Source organism: Taeniopygia guttata, chromosome 15 (genome assembly GCF_048771995.1).
Source record: "Taeniopygia guttata chromosome 15, bTaeGut7.mat, whole genome shotgun sequence".
Lineage (NCBI taxonomy): Eukaryota > Metazoa > Chordata > Aves > Passeriformes > Estrildidae > Taeniopygia > Taeniopygia guttata.
The window spans coordinates 8,097,111-8,117,668 of NC_133040.1; the positions used below are offsets into that span (position 1 = coordinate 8,097,111).

General features: G+C 43.5%; 1 protein-coding gene across 1 annotated transcript in view; it reads left to right on the top strand.

Moving 5' to 3' along the window:
* Nucleotides 1–4,993: 4,993 nt before the first annotated feature.
* Nucleotides 4,994–20,558, top strand: part of GALNT9 (polypeptide N-acetylgalactosaminyltransferase 9) — a 130,493-nt gene continuing 114,928 nt past the window's right edge. Inside the window, exon 1 of the mRNA XM_004176556.6 lies at nucleotides 4,994–5,380. Within this exon, the coding sequence (XP_004176604.4) occupies nucleotides 5,140–5,380 (241 nt within the window). The 5' untranslated portion in view covers nucleotides 4,994–5,139. The remainder of the gene's footprint in view (nucleotides 5,381–20,558) is intronic.

The window sequence follows — 20,558 nt, forward strand, 5'->3', positions numbered from 1 at the left end:
TTTCCTCTTGTTGCATGGGTAAATCTAAGTGCCTTCAAGAAATTTTTGATCATGGTGAATGGTGATAATCCTCTCTTAGCAAACAAGCAGCTATTCAGGAATTACAGTAGGAGATAATAATAGGAAATGGATGGAGGACTATGCAGTTGGATTTTAAAAAGGTAGCTCCACTCAATTCTTATTAAAATTGGTGAGAGCTGTAATGTTTATAAATTAGAGCTTTGTAAAATGTACGTATGTGGGCTGAATATTTTAGTCTTGGCATTATTTATATTCTGGTTTTACAATGAAGGTTTATTGGGGGTTTTAATGCACATTTGGATAATTGTTGAGTTTTATCTGTGTGCTTTTACTACAGGGTGGTCATCAGCACAATCTCACAGGCTTGAAAGCAGCAGATATGCTGGCAATTGTGCTGTCTATTATAAATTCACTCTGCAGGGTCAACCTGTAGCTTTAATGCAGCAGGGAGAATATAAAAGAAGTGCATATTTGTGTCACAGCCACAGGTGGTGGAACACAGCATGAGCTGTACATTTGAAGAACTGTCCCATGTGCAAGTGGGAATTGCTGTCGTTTTAGAGGAAGCATCCCAAATTCCATTTATGAAACTTCTGTGTAATCTTATTGACTTATTAAGTGATTAATTACAGCCAGAGTTAAATGGATACACACACACACACACATATACAATTTCTGAAATGTGTGTTCAGATGTTAAGGCATCTCAGTATCTGAGGGGCTGCAGTGCCTCTTTGCAACAGGGTGAGGGCCTCAGCTCTGTGTGTCTGGGTGTTCCACAGATCTGAGACTCTGCTGGCTGCTTTTGCTGCTGTTTTCTTCTAAATAAGTAGAAAATTAGGTAGAAAAATATTATTCTGTGTTAAAACTCTAAGCAAAGTCCTAGCAAATGCAAGTTGGGGTTTCACTGGGAAAACAGTAGGTGATGTCTGTGTGTGAGTAACTATAGCTGGAATCTGCAGTTGCAGATCATCACTGGCATAATATTTTGTCTGTGGTGTCTTTTTCTTTCTTTAAAGCTAGTGTTCAAATACTTGAGACATCAAAGTCTTCCCTTCTACACATTATTCATTCCTGCAAATGTCTCATATCATGCAGTAGGATGATCAGAAAGGTATGTCTCTTTAGAAATGGTGAATCAATCTTGTCCTTTTGGAAAAGTGGTTGGGAATGATTTTATGGTTATTAACTGGAATTCAATATTTTTTTTTTCAACCTAGGCTTTTTAAAATTCAAAAAACTTTCAAGCAACTTTTTAATCAGCCTCTTCTTGCCTTTTCTCAAAAGTAAAATCTTACTTTTTTTGTTTCATCAGCCAGTTCCTTCATCTCATTTAAAATTAAATTCAACATAAAACACCTCATAGAAAATTGAAACTCATTGGTTATTTGAGCATGTGCTCACCACACCTGGGACTAAAGGTGTGGTGCCTCCAAGGGTTCTGCTGTAGGGATGGCACTTCCACTCGATCTCTTTTAATACATTTTTCTGAGCACTTTTTGGGAAAACTCAACTTGAGAACTGTCCAGATGATGGTGGGTATGTTCATACTCAGTTATTGTACAATCTACAGATTTCAGTAGCTGGCTAAAAAAAAAAAAAAAATAATTGTGTATTGGTTGAGGTTTGTAGCTCCAAATGAACTGGGTCAGATTGACTTGGAGTCTGTTGCCTTGAGGAGCTGCATGATAGGCTCTGTGCATAATGGCTGTAAGACTGATGCTTTACTAGAGTTCTTTTTCAAAACATTTTAGTTCCTTGTTGTTTTAAGTGAAATTTTCTGTCTCATAGTTCAGTAGCTAAGTAGAACAGGATTTTAAATGCAGAAGCAGCTGAAGTTTTCCTCTATATCAACATCATGCCAAGATGGAGCGTTCTGCAGTAACCAAGAGTTAACAGAAGCAAATATAATTGTTGTAAGGTCAATGTTGCACAAGACCAAGCAGAGCTGCAAGGAGAACCCCAGACAGCAGCAAGGTTTGGTTTTACATGCTGCTGTTACCATCCCAGCCTCAGCTGTTTGACAGCCCAGTGGCAGCTCAGAAGTGCCCCAAGGCAATAAACCATCTTTGCTGCTTTCGGGGAGATTCCTGTGGCAGGTGGATATTTCAGAGAGCTGACTGGATTTTCAGAGTCCTTACCTCTGGCTGTTTGACACCACATCTGCAACCAGCTGTGTTCATCCAGGTGTTCCCTTTGGCTGAGGACAGGGGGAGCACAGGGATGGGGAGTGTGATCACCTGTGGGCTGCCATTGGAATGCACGGTGTCTTGGTGTGCCTTCACAGCATCTTCCTGTCCATCTTCAATGATGAATGGAAATAGGAACCCTCTGGAGATGAATAGGAGTGAAAATCAGCGAGAGGAACTGGATTTGTGGTTTGGAATGGAATCCCAGCATTGCCTCTGGCTTGATCCATTGGTTGGGAACAGCCACCAATGCCCTCCCATGATCTCTGTTTGTAGGATGGATCAGCAATCAGAGCTGATTCCTGTGGTTTCAGGTAAAGCATTTTCACTGAAATCCAGCTGTTACATATATTGATTTTGATCAGATTTTCTTTTGGCAACATAAGTATTTTCTGTGGGAATTAAAATTGGAAATTGACCCTTTTGGGCAGGGAAACAGCGGCTTCAGCTCGAGTGCTGTTTGTGTGAAAATATCACAGTGCCTTTTTTGTTTGGTTCCAAGGAAAATATAAAATATCATTTGGTCATGAAATTTGCCCAGAAACATTTCTGCTGTCCTTCAGTCAGCTCTAGTATCACTTTTGCAACTTGCTTTGAGTTGTCTGAAGGAACAGCAAGCTACACGAGCTAGCTGTTATTTGAGTGATATTGGGTAAGGTTTCAGCCATGTGAACATAGTCTGTGGTGTGTACAGAAGAATATGAGAATATTTTAAGCTGACCATTTAAGAAATTTACTTAGGTCAAAAAGTGGTTTCCTTTAGCTAAGCCAGTCATGGATGAAATCATGTCTGTGAAAGACAGTTTAAAACTGCAGTAGTGCAAAAAATCCTCATCAAAACTTGGTAAATTTTCTGAGATGAAGGTGTTTTACAAGCCTTGGGACAAACTATAAACTCGTGTCAGAATCCAATCTGAATTCTTGTGGCCAGCTTGTGAACTTGGAGTTTATAATGGAAATAGGGATGTAACAGATTCTTAACCATATCAAGACCAGCAGGTGTTGCTATAATATATTAAATGCTGTGGAGCCATCAAATAAGCTGCACTTGAGCATTAGTTCAATATTTTCTTAAACCAAATTGTTATATGTTAGGAAAATGTAATGCTGTGAGTGATTTGCAATAAGAATACTACTGAAATAATCAAAGCACTGGAAAATTTCAGATTCTGAGCTGCTTCTGCTGAGTGACTAAGAGAGTTTTGCTACAGCTTGAGTGAAAGATCTGATCCAGCACCTAGGCATTATTTGTGTTTAAGAATCCAGTAATGTAGGAAATAGCTAAATCCTGTATATATTTCCATACTTGGAAGAGATGACACTGCAGAAGCTTGTGGCATCTTCTTCCAGGGATAAGATAACATGATGGTAAAACTCCAGTTTAGGTCTTTTCTGCTCAACACAGGTCTCATTGGTGATCCTCAAAAGACCAGGGGAGAATTCCTCTAGGAAAGAAACTGCACCCTCAGGGGCCTTGCAAAAGGTGAGCAGTGGAGGGTCAGAAGCAGGACCAGCAGTGGGGAATTTCTATCTCAGGAAACCCTGAGCAGGACTTGTGAGGATTCAATGAACTCAGGAGGTTGTAACTTTTGCTAGATTTTGAGTTGGCAGCTCTTGGAACCAAGAAGGAAGGATGAAAGGAGAAAAATTCCCAGGACCAGGACATATCCTAGGGCATGCAACCCTCTAAGTGAGATGGAGATATCTTTTTGTATAAAAGGAGGATCGCTGTGAACATAAACGGAGAAGCTGTTGAAAGGGCATATTTAATGCCCATAGGTATTGAGATGAAAGAGTTAATAGTTATGACCTGAGAGATTAACAATTTGGACTAGCTGTAAAGAATAAATATTTTCTGATGAGGGTGGTAAAATGCTGTCATAAATTGCCCAGAGAGGTGGTGGATGCCCCATCCCTGGAAACATTTGAGGTCAGCTCAGACAGGGCTCTGGGAAACCTGGACTAATTGAAGATGTCCCTGCAATGACAGGGGGCTGGGAGCAGATGGACTTTTAAACATTTCTGCCAACCTAAATTATTTTATGAGTCTATATTTCTCTGGATGCTTGGCAAGAACTTCTCTTGCCCGTGGATGAGGTGCTATCCGTGACATCTCCACGCAGGATCCCAAACCAGTGCCGTACTCAACCCGCGGAGCTGAGCGCGTTCTTGCTGGGATCGTGCGAACTTGTTTCATCTCTCCTGCACCGCTGCGCCGGGTGCGGCATCACCTCCCCTGCGGGAGCCAAGGACACCTCGGTCCTGCCGCCCTCAGGAGGTGCCGCTCGGGCGGGCCGGGCGCGCTCCGGGTGGGCAGCGGCGATGCGATGCGGGCCCGGGCGCTGCGGGGCCGCTGCGCAGGGCGCGGAGGCGGGCGGGCGAGGCGGGGCGGGCGGGCGGGCGGCTCCGCCGTGTGCATGTAGATGAGATCCCCCGGAGCACGTCACTCCGCACCGGCGCTCTGCGTTTGGGGCGGCGGACAGCGAGCGGGAGCAGCAGCAGCAGCAGCAGCAGCAGGAGGAGGAGGAGGAGGAGGAGGAGGAGGAGGAGGAGGAGGAGGAGGAGGCTCGGGGAGCAGCAGCGCTCGGCCCCGCTCCATGCCGCCCTGCCCGCCGCGGCGCGGGCCCCGCGGGGCGACGGCGGGCGCGGGGCGGGGAGCGGCGCGGCGGTGCTGAAGGACAGCTCCGCTCTCCTCGGCTCCGCTCTCCTCGGCTCCGCTCCCGTCAGCTCCGCTCTCCTCGGCTCCGCTCCCGTCAGCTCCGCTCCCCCTGGCTCCGCTCCCCCCGGCTCCGCTCCCCCTGGCTCCGCTGCCTTCCGCTCCGCTCCCCCCGGCTCCGCTCCGCGCCCCGGGCGCGCCCCACGCCGGGTGGCCGCGGGGCCGCCGCTCGCCGCGCCTGGATGCGCCCCCCGCCACCGCGCCCGCGGCTCCCATGGCGGTGGCACGGAAAATCAAAACTTTGTTGACGGTGAACATCTTGGTCTTCGTGGGCATCATCCTCTTCTCCGTCTACTGCAGGATCCAGGACCGCTCCCAGGAGCTGGTGCAGATCGTCCGGAGCGCGGACCGCCGGGCCAGGAGCCGCGGCGCCAAGGTGGGCAGCCTGGCCGACAGGGAGTCCATCCTGCAGCGCCTGGACCACCTGGAGGAAGTGGTCTACAACCAGCTCAATGGTACGAGGGGCGGGGAGGGGATGTCCTGTGCCCCGGGAGGTGCTGCAGGATGGGCAAGAGCCCCCGAAGTGTCCCCGCGCTGGGGAGGGGAGCCCAGGCACCGATCGCACCCACCCCAGAGCTGAAGTGCTGAAAACCGAGCGCAAGAAGTGGGGCAGGGTTTTGCTGGAGGGGTTTGTCCAGCCTCCCACCACCACCCTGTCTGCCAACTCTTGGTCCAAAGTCAGGACTTCCTCAATAGATGCAAAGTTCAGGAGGCTGCAGTTCAGGGGTTTTGGGATCAGAGCAAGTCCCTACAAACTGGACCAGGCTGTACAGTTTGGATATATTAACTCTGCATAGGAAGTTGTTTGTATAGCAAACACAGTGTTAGATTATAGCTGGAAGTCATATACTTGGTTTCAGAACTACTTTTAAAACATTCTGCTGAGCTCTTACATTGTGCACTATTAATGGTCTGTTTAAACATAGCACCCATATGTTTCCCTAATGATTTTGCCTTTTAAATTTGTTATACTCATTGATGAGGAAGGGAAGCATCCACCAGTTCTTTTTATTACTTACCATTCTAATTCACCAGCCTTGACAAATATTGGTAGGTAAGAAAAGAACCCTCCCATGGTAGTTAAAACAGGCTAAGCCATCAAAGTTGTTATAGGACAGATAACATTTCATATAGAAACTAATTCTTCAAAATGACTGCATTTGTATTTGCATAGATTTGTAAAGTTATAAGTGTGAGACATCAAAGAAATAAGTATGTGATCAAATACAGCAGTGTTTTGGACAAGAAAAGGCTGAAGGAGTGAACTTTTGCATGAGATTATAATATAAATGTAGCATTTAGTGTTTTGCAGCAAATAAAATTTTTAGTATAAATATGTTTAATATGTGCTTCTAGGCTGCTTGTGGAAATCTTACTTGTAACATTGATTTGAGGAAGGCTACTGTAGCCTCAAAATGCAGAAAAATAGGAGGGTTGGCATAAAGTATGTTTCCTATTACTACTTTGTGAATGAATGTATAAATCTGAATAAGTTAGGCTGTTATGGTAATGTGCCAGAAGTGTTAGGGAACAGGCATCCCCTCACGCTCCCCTCTGGATAAACAGGGCAGAGAGAGGGGGAACCTGGAGTGGGGTGTTAGTCCCAAACCCACACATTCAGGAATTAGAGGGAAACTGTCAACAGCTGCATTTTCTAACCATATTTTGGAGCAGTTTTGAAGAATGTTGGATTTAAGAGGAAAATTGTTCTTGTGAATTCCATCAAGCCACAAAGTTCCCAAACTAAATCAGATTGCTCTGCAAGATTTATCCATTACAGCTCTATGAATGGGGTTTTTTGGCCCAAATAGATTTGTTCTTGGTGTTCTTCATAGGGGAGACTTTGGGAAGGATTTTGCTGTGCTGTGTTTATCTCAGCATAGCATCCCCTGGAGAATCAGCAGGAGTCCTTACTGTGCTAGGCAGGCACCATTGCACGCAATGCCTGGAAGTTCTCTGTGAAGCGTGCCTCTTTTTTGGGAACTGTTTTCTTCATCTTCTTTAATTCCATTTATTGGATATGGATCTTCATGGTGAAATTACTTGAACTTAGTGTTGCGTTATATCAAACACTGCAGGCAGTCTTCTTTCCTGGAAGTTCTTACACAGAAAAATACAGAAAGTTTCAAGCTGAGCTGTTCAAATTTCCTATTTATTTCCCCTTAATTTTTCTCTGATGTGCTTGCTGAGGTTCTTATTACACAGTGGTACGTAAACACGGATTAATTCTTTCATCATCATTATCAAAAAAATAATTTTTCCCCCCATCTTGTTTCAACAAAAAGAAAAAGTCCTAAGAAAATAGGAGGTGTTCCACTGAAATAATCAGAGTTGCATTGCTGTAAGTGAAATCAGGACCAAGCATCTGTATTTGGGTTTGGCTCACTGCTGTTCTGTTTGTAATACCATGACTCATTATTTCTGTCCTAAGGGGCATCATTGCTGCTCAGGTAGCCCTGGGATCCAGGGGAGCCAGTCTGACAGGGCTGTGCTGTGTCACAGAGCAGGGCTGCTGTGACACAAACCCTCTGCAGCTTCACCTCATGTTGAGTAAGGCTTCTCAGCCCCTGTCCTGCACATGCTGCCTGATCACAAGCTTAGAGAGCCCACTGAGGCTGTGTTGGATGTCACTTTTTCATGAGGTGAGTTGAAGTCTCCTCTATGTGGAGAGACAGACACGGGTAGACAGATTTTATTCAGGAGGAATACGAGTTCCTTGCATACCCAGAGCCCCTCAAAGCAGCAGGAGGCTGAGTCCAGCTCAGTGCTATCATTGCAGCAAGTCAGCCCAGCTCAGTATTTCAGTTTTCTGCTCTTGGTCCTTTCTCTTTGAGATCAGCAGATTTAGAGCTACCTATTAAGTATGTTTTTGGTAATATCTCAGTGTTCTTTTATTTTATTTTTCTCTTCTATTCAGATGAGACTCGAACTCGTAAAACCTATCTGGATTTTCTAGGGGCTCTGTTGATGATCCAGTGCAATAAAAAGCCACTCTGTGAGAGACCAGCCCTGCAGCTGCACAGAATTTTGTTTCTGTCACATGTATTTGTTTACATACAATCAGGAAAATGTTATTTAGAAGTGTGTACCTTCTGCAAGGAAAAGAAACACAGGCAGTAACATTACAAATGTATAAAGGGGCAACCCAAAACTGATCACTTGAGAACTCATTAACTTTTCAGTCTGAATGAAATCAGTGAGTGCAGTGCCTGTGGAGGTGTGGCAGAACCCAGAGGACAGTGCATGAAAGTCAGGAGGAAGCCAGTCCTTGCCATTATCTTTGGCAGAGCAAGAGTTTTTAGAATGGGATGAATGAGAATTGCCATGATTCCCTGCAGAGTTGTGCAGACATACACCCAAACAATAGTTTTCATTTGGCTCGTGCTCTGGTTTTTTATCAACTTGGGAAAAATAGTATTTCTGAAAGCTTTCTTTTCCCTCAGCTGCTGCTGGGTTTGGTGGAAGCAAATGAATGGAGCATGTAAAGGGAAAGGAAAGCAATGAAATGTGTCAGTGGAATTTTCTTGGTGAGACTTTTTATTACCTCCTGATGTTTGACCTTGGGTACAATGTTTATTTTGAAAAAACATAGTTATTATAGACCTAGTTGAACAATCTATTTTTTTTTTTTTTTTTTTTGCTGTGGTATTGCTATTGATGGATATATTTTATTGTCATTCAACACAGAACTCATACCAGATAGACTTGGTTGCAATTCATTAGATGTCATAATGATAACACCTTCATATTTTCTTCCTTTGCCTTTACTTTTTTTCTAAAGAGGAAAATTTTAAAAATTTTTTAACTGACTGAATTTTTTCCCCTAATCAGTTTTGCATCTAAGTCTGTAGCTAATGATTCAACATAGAGGATAAAGAATTTTTGATGCCCCAAGTAGAGCATAACCTTTCATGCCAAAAGCAATTGAAGGTCAGACTACAATTTCAGTCTAATTGCCTTTTTCCCTTTTCACTGTCTCTTTCCAGTAATACACAACAATCAATACAGCATGTAATTAGATTTCATTCAATCTGCAAAGATTTAGAGAGCTTTCATCGTCTCATTATGTATTCTCACATCATGTCTTCCTGCCCATGTCTTCTCCACTAGACCCCTTTGACCTGTTCTATTTTAGATGTGGAGGGATAAGTTGGGAGTATTCCCTTGAATTTGACAGGTTATCATTCGTTACACATCATAATTTGATTTTGGTCTCTTTGGGAAGATTAAATGCAATAGCAATTTCCAGTGTGATAAATGGGGTTTACATTACATACACATTTCATGGAGGAGGCTGGGGGAAAAAGTGGACAATTCACATAATTGCAGCACAGAGGCTTAAAATGATGGAAATAGCAGGACCTGGGTGCAGAGTACTGATTCCTGCTGACTGGGATTCCTGATTTTTAGAGTGCACTGGAAGCCAAGTGATTGCATTTAAAATTCAGCCTGGCAATCTGCATAGGTAAAAGTTACAGTAGTATTTTTTAAAGGGCAGTTTATTCTTCATAAGTTCTGGGCTGGTTGAAAATGGGTCCAAATTTCCACATTTGAAAGTAAGGGTTAGGAACAGGCTGTAAGAGAGTAATGTGAATGTCCACATCCCATGTCCATATTGTCAAAAATAAGTTTTTACAGGTGGCAGCTCTCAGCTGAAGAGCAGTTCCTTGGCAGAGGAGAGAGGTAAAGCCAAACATGCACAGGTCACCTTTAGTGTGGCTGCAGCCCTGTACCAATGAAACTGCACCTTCTCATCCCCACATGTTTTAGAACTATTTCTATTTTATGTGTTTATGGTCTGCTGCTAATACACATCTGGCAAAATTAGCACCTAAACATTTCCAGAAACATCAGCTCATGTGTGGGCTCTGCTCTCAGCCATGTGGTTTCCTTCTGGTGATGGGCTTCTCTTCACGTGGTCTCGTTTTGAGGACATTTTTAAAGAAGTGCAGAGTTGGTTCTCATGAAGACAGGAGGGGAAAATGCTAACTTTTTTTTTTTTAAGTTAGGCTGCCATTTCTTGGTTTACTACACAGTATTTTCTATTGTGCTGGGTCATTTGCTCAAGCTTGGGTAAGTCACCATTGCTACAGGGCTGACCTTCTCTATTGCAAAATGGTGGTCAAGTCCAACAGACCAATTTCCCCATCACACTTGTTTTGGTTGTATTAGTATTGATTTATGAAGCTGAGGGAACTCACAATTAGTGCTTTCTGGAAAGTCAAGGTTTTATTCCCCAAAACAACAGAAGGAAAATGTATTGAGCCAATATTTAGATAGCCCCTATATAAATATAAGGTAATATTTGAAATAAAATTACTCTATTTAGGAACTTTAGGAAGAAAAGTTCTAAAAGTTTAGTTAAAAAAGAAAGCAGCTCTCTTTTATAAAACAGACAAAATTGCACTCAGCTCTGCAAAAATATTGACAAATACAAAAAATTATGCCTCCATTCCAGCAGCACATCAGTGATTTTAAAGTCTTTCTCTGTACTCTGTGTTTCATATAGTGGTAAAATTATTTTTACGTAATGTTTCTGCTTTTTGCCTTTGTAGCTGGGAAGAAAGCTTATTTTGACAGGAAAAAAAATCGTGGTAATTTTATCATTGACTCATTTGTGTGGAACTTGAATCATTTGTACCATATGAGATTAAAAGCAATGTTTACAGAGGCAGAAAGGAAACCTTTGCCTGATGTTGGTTTTGTTGCCTTTTCAGCTGTATTCTGGTTCAGTATCTTTCCATTTCTTTGTACATTTAGCTGGAATTGGAGAAGCAAATATGGGTCTGTCATCTTCTCCATCTGCAGAGAGGAGCTGCAGTGTGGTGGCTGCACACCTACAGCCACTGTACAGGTTTAGAGAATTAGAAAACCTGGCTTTAGCTTAATACCCTTGATAGAGAGAGGTGAAGCTGGTTTTTGAATTTAGGGGGTTTTATTGTTTGTTTGGTCTTTTAGTAAATAAAGGCAGGTAGCAGTTAAACCAGGAGCATCATTTTAGAATGAGGTTCCAGACACTGAGTGTGTGGCACTTATCCAAGGAAGTACTAAGATTTATGAAAGGAAGGAAAATAAATGAGTCATGTTTAACAAATCTGCCATTTTTAAATGCTCCTCTCTAACTTTACTAATGGGCACTCAGTTTCTCTTTCTCAGCATACTTGGCATACTTTCTAATTATTGTTGTTGTTTGTGGGGTTTCTCTTGGTAGTCATTACCATAATTTAGTTTAAACCAGCACACTGAAGGACAGAAAGAGAGGAAAAAGTAGAAAATAAAAGGAGCCTGTGATGTTATGGATAACAGGAAGGATGAGAGCCAGTGACAGCAGAGCAGCTTCCAACCTTGTTGTAGTCCTATTGATCAAAACTGTCCTCTGAAATAAGATACCTCGAGTTCCTGAGAGCAAAAACCAGAGTGATCCTCCCAGTGACCCAAAGTCATCTTCTCCTGAGAGCAGAGAGCTAAACCAGCCAAATACTAATTGGATGTGTCTGCTTTTCTTAAAACCCATAGCTGTAATGCCATGGAAATGCCTGTGAATATCTGAAAGCTTCAGAGGTGGAGGCAAAACCCATTTCTAGGACAGCAGGGCAGGTTCAAACAGGTTAAAAACTCTTTCTGCCCTAGAGTTTCTATCCTTTCAGGTGTTCTGGAATATCTAGGCTCCTCAGACAGTATTGAAGAAAGATACAGCACAAGTGGCACTTACTGCTTGCTCAGCAAGTCCTGCAGGAGATTACAGAGTGTAAGGCCATCTCCTGAGCCAAGATTTCTCGACTTACTCAACAGAAGGCAGCAATGATTCAACTTGGTCTAGGGCCCTCTGATTTATTTGGGTTACTTTGAGTTGAAATGCACAGTAGTGCTGCTGGGGATAAAGGTGACGCCCTTTGTTCTGTTGGTTATTTCTCAGTTTGATCTGTTGGGCTTTCAAACTGTTATTTCTTGAAGTGACATCACACCCGTGGCCTGGTGTAGGTCCAGATGAAGCGAGCTGTGAGCGTGTGCACGTCTGTAGGTGTCCAAGGAAGTGGTGTTTTGGAACTGAGTTCTGCTCTCTTATCCTTCTGGTTTGATGTTCTCCTCCCACAGTGAGGGAAGGGGACTTTGCTTTCTGCAGTTCTTCACACTAATGTTTTATTTCAGCTGGTTCAGCTTGGCTGGACTCCTTGCTGTGCATGGAAAGACAGTCCAGCAGCACCTTTTGTGGGGAATCCAGTGGAATGGGTGTTCCAGAGGAGCTCTCACACCAGTTCCCTGCCCCTCTTACTGCACTTGTCAGGCCATTTCATTCCTGAACAATTCCGTTTATGTTTAATTTACTTGGTTGACTTGTTCTGAGGGATCTTCTCACAAACCAAGGATGAGTCTGGGGCCATGAATTGTTTTGTATCCCTGTTGAGGGCAGGCCTTAGTGGAACAATGCAGCAGAAATGGGCTGGGCTTGAGAATCCCTGACAAATGGTAAAAGGCCTGATTTTATTTGTTGTTTTTTTATTTTTGCTTCAAATGTGTCCTTGATTACTGGCTTTGAAGGAGAGTCTGAGGGCAGCAGCAGGGTAGACAGCTGAGGAGACAATAGAGTGATTCTGCTTTGTCATCATGCGCAGTGTGGACGCAGAGTTCTCTTGGGGGCTGAAGAGTTGAAGTAAATGAGCAAAACGTTTTTAGAGAAGGTGAGAATATAGATTTCTGAGTATCTTAAGCCCTGTATCACCTCCCATGGAGCCATTCTCTAGAAGCACTTTCACTTGCCACTGGTCTGATTTATACTTTTAATACATGAGCTATAATTTGCATGTCATCCTGGGAGAGTGGGCAATGATGAAGAAAACTAGACCAGGGAGAAGGTTTTTGAAAGAGCTTCTGTTTTAGTAGCTTTCTGCTACTTAAAAATGGCTCTGCCAGGCAGAGATATTTGATGCCAAAGTACTACAGGAGAGTGTTACCTGTTTCACAGCATCATGTTTGGAATTCCAGGGTCTGGAATCACATTTAAATAATCCAGATTTGGTGGGTGAGGATGCAAAGGAACGCGCTTGGCTTTTGGTATTCTTTAGTATGCATTTGCTTCGGTCTCAGCCTCCTGGGCTGCATGTTAGAGCAACAAGCCCAAGAGGCTGCTGCAACACCAGGCTCTCCCTGGGGCTGAGCAGCCCCTGTAAGGTGGCACAGCCCTGGCCCAAGTCTTGCTCCCCCAGCTGGCTCCTGGCACCTCCTTCCCCTGTGCAAAGCCAGGACAGCTCTGTGGAAAGAAGCTGTGGAAAGACCTGTGTTACCTGTGGCTCCCAGGATCGACAGCACAGAGCTGGCTGGTCTCTCTGGGGTTCCCAGGGTATTCTCAGTTCAGTCAGAGAGAAAGGAGAGGTTTCTGCCAGGCTAGGGCCTGGGAAAGAGTTGGAAAGGAATGTAAATTATTCTCTATCTCTCTTGTTGTTCACATTGCTTATAGATAAGTTCTGCCACCATGCGTCATTCACTGCACACCAACGGGGTGAGATGTTTTTACTTTAAGGCCAATGAAATTGGTCTGCATGATGCTCTCTATAAAAAGAGCGATGTATTTGAAATAAATCAGTTGAGTTGAGTTCTATTCCTCAAGCCTTCTGACTGGACTTCTTTCATTCCCATCCTGCCTCAACAGCAACACCAGGGTGTTGTTGGATTTTGTTCCTGGGGAGCTGTGTCCATGTCTGTGCTTGAGTCAGCAGCTGTGTTCAGCTGGGAATCCAAGCCAGGTACAAAAGTGACACTGCTTTCTAAGCAAAATGCAGGTGCTGCCAGCCCTGGGGGTGACAGACACTGCTGCCTGCACGGGGTGACTGCCTCAAGTAGGTTTTTGTCCCTGCAGCAATGATTCAAATTCTCCTCAGCTCACCCGTGCACTTCGTCCTGTAGAAATCAGGTGCCTAAATTAATCTTTGCTCTTGATCCAGAGACATCAGCACAGTCAGTAGTTATCAGTACAGGAACTCCAGAAGTAAATTTGGCCAAGTGAAGGCATTTTTGCCACAGGATGAGGAGCCATGATGATGTGTATGTAGCACAAAGGATGAAGCCTTGCTGTGTCCCTGTACTGCTTCAGAATGGTTGAGAACAGGGCCCTTCCTCCTTGGAGGTTTTGGAAGGATTCCCCTTTCTAGTAGAGGTCTGGTGAACTTTGTGGGGGTTTTTGCCTCTGACTCCTAATTCTGGAGGCTCTCATTACTCCTGTGTTTGTGCTGTTTGGCTCCAGTTTGCATTTTGCAAAAAGAAGCTCTCAGACCAGGTCAGATTAGCACTTCACAGTCCTGTACTGCCTGTGGTACTGCAGGACTATTTGCAAAGAAAAGGGGTTTGTTGCATAGGATTTTGTTTCTCTTGGAAGATATCCATGAAGACAGCTGGAAAGGCCTTTGCTGCAATACTGGGGAAGTTTACTGCTTTTTTTTATTTTTTTTCCCTCTAGCATTTTTGGTTGGGTGGTAGGGTTAATTGGCTGTTTTTCATTTGGATTTTTTATGCTGGTTTTGTATTTTATTTGGCAATGGGGCCTTACTGCCCTTTTAGAAATTGAGTTTATTTCTTTCTACAGCTCTCATATGCCTCTAGGATGAACAGCTTTTGTAAATAAAAATGTATTTTTTTTGTTATATTAACTCATTTTCAAGCAAGCCTTGTGTTGTAGCAAAGATTGGTGGTATTCTTTCCTGTGCACGCTGAACTGAAGGCAAAGATAAGACTAAAAATATCCCCAAATGAAATATCATTGTATAACCCAAAGGTTAGTTTTCCTCGGGATGAAAATTTGCAGTTGCTCTATAGGTTCCTTGTAAGACAGATTTCTGGTCATGCAGCCATGTGCAAAATGAGGCTACTGATAGCTGCAAAGTTCTGTATCTGCAAAACTCAGCCCCTCTGGTGGCTGCAGGAGAAGAATTCAGCTGGTGGCCAGTGCTGACACCCATTTCTGTGCTGTGAGCTGGGGGTGAGCGCTGCCTGTGTCACCAGCACTGAGCTGAGGCTGCAGAGAGGGAGCAGGCACTGTTCACACCTCTAACAGGAAAAGGAGATTTGCCAGCACAGAGCTGTTAATGCTAAAAGCTGCTGATGGATTGCAGGTGGCTCCATGTAACAGATGGGAGTGGGGCATGAGGGGAGAGTGAGCTGAGCATGTTGGAGTTATTAAACAGCCTAATGCTGAGCTGCCCAGCTGCTGAAAGAGTTGATGCTTTCAGTTTTCACAAGACATGAGTGGGTTTGAGGTGGAAAAATGGGTGGTTGGGTGGTTTGGGTGTGAACCTTGGGTGCTAGCCTTGGGTTTGGAAGCCACTTTTTTTTTTAGGTAGTTCTGTTACATAATTTGTGTGTCACCTAGAGAGTCCCCAGGACTCAGGTCTGTGCATTTAGGCTGCTGACTTTCCAAAACCATCACAGGGATGTTGTCAGCCAAATTCTTCACTGGAGCCACCTTTTTTCCAGGTGGTCAGTTGTTTCTTACCACTCTTTAATGAACTTCTGCATCTGCCAGAAGTTGCAACTTTCTCAGAAGTTGAAAAATGTCTTCTGTTTATTCACTGCTAGTATCACAAGGAGCAGTAAAAATGTTTGCAGGTATTAATTATAAATTGCACATATTTCTTCAATTTAACATTTGGCAAACTCACTCAACACATCCTTCGTGGGGTGCTCCTTTAGGCACAGACCATGTCAGCACCTGCACTGAACATTTCACCCTCAGCTATTCCAGCTCTGAATACACAAACCTAATAATCTTTGATTTTAGACCTGTGCCAGCATGATGCTCCTCCTGAAACAGATCCATCTGGCTCGATGCATTCCCATTCAACAGAAAATTAATTCCAGAAGGGAAGTGCCTTTTATAATGCCTGTATCCAGTGGGGTTGTATGCAAAACCTTCTGTTTCCTGAAAGAGGCAGCTTGGTATGGGCCCCATATTCACAGCTACGTTCCCATTCCAGGCCCACATAACTCAAAGCCAGGCTGCAGAGAGCCCTCTCAGATGAGATCACGGAACAAAGAATTTCTTCTGTGATTCATTCTGGACCTGATCTGCCTAATAACTGGATTCTTTGGTCTCCCTCTTTCTGTCACACATTAAAAAGTTTGCAAAGTGAGAATTTCCAGTCTTCTTTGCACAATGAGAAGAGTGAACAAAAGATGTGCATAAATGGAGGAGAAATATTTATGAGGGAAGAAAGACATGGGCCTGACTTTGAAGCTGGGATGGAGCAGCCCAGCGTGCCAAGGGACATGGGCTGAGTGCTGCAGGCTTGGAGAAGGAGATGATCATTGCAGAAGGATTTTTGCATATGCTACAGGACTTCTTGTTTAGGCATCTCTCAGCCTTTAATCAGCCTGACAAGAAGCTGGAGTACAAATCAAGTCTGAAACACAGTGGAGCCTGTGGAAGGATGAAGCCAATATGAATTTTCCTTATTCCAGTTGATGGAAATGCTCATGGGATGAGTGAACTGGGGTCAGGGTCTGTGCCCAACCCATGGCAGAACTGTTCTGGCCCTAAGAGAGGTGGATCTCCCCATGGCAGGACAGGTCACCCTGGGACAGCCATACCACAGTTTGACAATGCATCTTAACTTGGACTGCAGATAGTTATTGTGGACCAGTTTAGAGAGAGAAAAGCTCTTGTGTGGATTCCTTATGGCACCGAGGAGCAAAGTCAGAGCCAGGCCCAGAGGACAGGAAAGCTCAGCACCAATTATGACTAGGCTGAGACACACTGTACTGTCATAAAGCAAAATGATATTTCAGGATGGAAATTCATTTTAGAAGCAGAAATCAGTGTATGATCTGCTTTTGTCCCTGAGCTGGAAGAAGATGCTTCTAATCTGTTTGATGGGTGATACTGCATGCCTGTGGCTCCTCAGTGCCTCAGAATATGATTGTGAAACTAGAGGCTGATTATTTTCAAAAGTATTCTGACAGACAACTGAAGTAACAAATTCCCTGTTAAAAAGAGAAAAAGATGTTTTGTTTGCTCCTCTGCTCATGAGGCTTTGTGGGTTTTGGGATCATCCCTTGCTTCATATTCCTTTCAAAGGTGGGGAGGGAAAAGCACTCCTACCATAAGAAATCAGAAGGATTAATATTTTAATTAATTCCAGGGGAAACAGGCAGAGCTGCATGGAGTGGTGTGCCCTGCTGTCAGGGTGCCTCACCTCTAAGCCTGTCTTCTCCCTTTCCAAGGGTGGAAGTGCTAATCTAGTGAGTCAGGCATTTCCAATGGGAATTTTCTATAATATGGAAATGTAGTTTTAAATGGGATCCTCATGATTTCATTAGGAATCCCCTGATCTGTGACCAGAAAACACACTATTTTATCTCTTACCCTGGTTCCCATCATTGCCACTAACCCCTGACACGAAGCAGAGTGTGTGAGCTCCCAGAAACTGGAACTAGGGACAGAAGGGGTCAAGACAATATTTTAAGATGCTGAAATACAAGTCCCATACCCAGGAGACCTGGCCTTCATTTCCAGGGGTCTGTCCTGGGCTCTTTATCTCTGGTGACAGCTCATCTCTCTGCTCCCCTGATCCCCTCCCCTTCTCTGTGTCCTCAGGTTAACTTTGTGATATTGTTAATTGGTGTATATAACAGCCAGACATCTAACAGATCTGGACACCCAGTGATTAACACATTTAATCCTAAAAATATCTGTTCAGTTCCTTGAGCAGCTAAACCTAGAAAGCTGAATTTCTTACGGGTTGGCATCCCACAAGTGAATTATTGGGGGGTCTTTAACAGCTCCAACAGGTCTCTTGTGTTTGATCTTTCACCAAACCTCTTCTCTCAGCAGGAACATTTTAATGGCACTTTCTTCCCAGATGTCAGCTTCTGTGACACTCACAGAAATGCAATTTTTGGAGACCTCTGACTGTCTGCCAAGCTTTGGCTGAAGTTAGAAGCAGTCCTCGATATCTAACAAGCAGAGTGAAGGGAGAGTATGGAGAGGGAAGCAGACTGATAGGCAAATGGAGACAGCATGATCCCACAAAATGTTTTTTCTTAGTAAACCAGGCTAAAAATCATATTGGTGACAAGTGGGATTTTTACTTATTTAAACACAATCATGCAAATTAAGTTCTGAGCATTTAAAGGAACCAGACTCAGATGTCCACATTGAACTTCTTTGCTTGCTCTGTTAATTGGCAATATGTTAGCACAAGCATTTCTTCTCTACATTCCTGCTTATTTCAGTTAATAACTACAGGAGCATGACATTTCCCTGACACTCCACCAGTACTGCAGGAGAGCCTGCCTTATTTTCAGCCTGCTGAAACGGCAGACTCAGGTCCCACTAGCCTGTCTCAGTGCCTTTCAGTAGAGTGAATAATTAAATTATGAATGAGCAGAGCAGCGATCCTGGTGCTCTGTGCTCAGCAGTGTGACACATGTCCTGCTGCTCATCCCATCCCATCCCATCCCATCCCATCCCATCCCATCCCATCCCATCCCATCCCATCCCAGGGCTCAGCCCTGCCTTTCCCTGGCACACTTGGTGGTGGGGAGCTCTTGCTGCTTAGGAGAAATGTGGGTGTAACCTGAAGTTTGAGCGTGACCAGAGAGCACATCTGCTTTGTGTCCTTGAGGAGTGATGAGCCCAAGCTGTAAACTCAGAAATCCAGGTCCTGGAATTCAAATTTTGATTCATACCAGTCTCTCCACTGAAGGATTATCTCCTCCTGTATAAAGGCACCTTCTATCACTGTCCTCATTTCTCTTTTTACTGCGTAATTTAACACCTCATAATGTAGTTGTAAGTACAAACCAGAGACACATCAGGGGACAGAGACATTCATTCTTTCATGGAATTTTGCACAAAGGAGAGGAAAACTTGAAGAAAAATTGAGACTCTGAAAACTTGAATTTCTTTTTACATTGCCTTGGTGAAAACCAGATCAGCACTGTTGCAGTCAGTGGCATTAGGAAGGTAAATTGAAGAAAGCTGACCCACAACTTCAAAAACTTGGCCATTGTCTTTATATATGATCTGAATTCTATATATGGGTGGTAATTTAAACATGCTCTGTAGGCAGATCAAAGCAGCACATTGTTACCAAATGCATCCTGCCTTCTTCAAGGCAAGCCCAGGGGTCCTGCTGTGGGTTTGCCAGGGCCCAAATCAGCCCTGGGTCACAGTCAATTCCTACAAATACCCACATGCAATGAAGCCAATCTTGTTAATAATGAATCAGTTATTATAGCAGGGCTGGTTTTTACAGTGCCTGTAATAGTAGATTGTAGCTTTCCCGCTCCTGGAAGTCTGAGTCAATTTATCTTTATATCAACAATAAACCAGAAAGGGCAGAAATCAAAGTAAGCAATGTTTTTATTACCGCTTTTAAATAAAACATTGTGCCAATATTTTCCCCCTAACATTACATCTTTATTTTCTCAAATTTATTGGCAATTGCTATTTATCTTCATTTCTCCTTTCTTTTGCGAAGCTATCTCATCCTTTGATTTGCTTCCCCCAGAGAATGTGGTACCTAATTCTTTTTATTTGTCCTTGATAAATCCCTGATTAATTGTATGTTATACGCTATCCATGCAACATCATGTCTTTCATTTCTAAATAGGCTTTCTTTTATGAATATAAAGAGCTAAAGCTTTCCTTTCTAGAGCCAAAACCAAATCCAGACTGAGCATTTCCTTTAACAATAGCAAGGCACTTCAAAACCAAGTAAGATTCTCAGCACTGTGGACCCCTTCTGTTCCTCCTTTGTGAGCAGGAGAGACTCAGACCTTTAGTTGGGCACATCCTCTTGTGGATAGATCTGTTATAAATGTGGCTGTCACTTCATCTCATCAATTAGAAGGACTCTGCATAATAACTTCATCCATTTTAGCTTCAAATATGCCATAATTTGTTAATTTGTAAGCATTTTTGTTTAGGTGCTGGATTCAGGATTGTCTTTTTGCTGTTTAAAATGTGTTTGGTTTTGAGCTGACTTGTCCTGCTGGCAGAAAATTAAATCATACACACATTAAGGGGTTGATGGAAGGAGGCATTGAAGCCTGGCATTGACAAGCAAGGCACAGCTGTGGTGTGTGTTGACATGAGATATGAAAATAAAGTGAAGGCAGGAAAGAGGAGGAAAAGCAGAGATGCAGGTTCTGTCTCAACCAAATTCCCAAGCCAAGCTCCCTGAGAGGTGTCAAAGATGTGCCTGAGAAAGAAGAATACAAAGACAGGTCAAGAAAAATACACAGATCTACAGATCTAAAATAGACAGTCTGTCAGGGAAATGAGTATGTTTTGAAACCAATGTGCAATGATGCAAAAAAAAAAAAAAAAGTATGTCACCCTTACAGAGCTTTTAAGGCAATACCACACTGAAAGGAAAGGGGAGGAATCAAGGCTCTCTCTGGCTCCTGAGAAAACCAATATCCAAATTAACTGTTTTCCAAGAGATTGGGTGAAAGTATTTGAAGTCTCTCATCCTCAACAGCAGCTGATGTCTTCTCACACTTGTTCCCAAGGAGAAATGTCCAGTGATGAGATGGAGAGGCAGCAGATAGAGAACCAGCCCTGCTCTGACAAGCCCAGGGACTTTCTCAGATCGTTTAATTCTCCATGCCAATAGGAAGAGCAGGCAGTGATCCTGG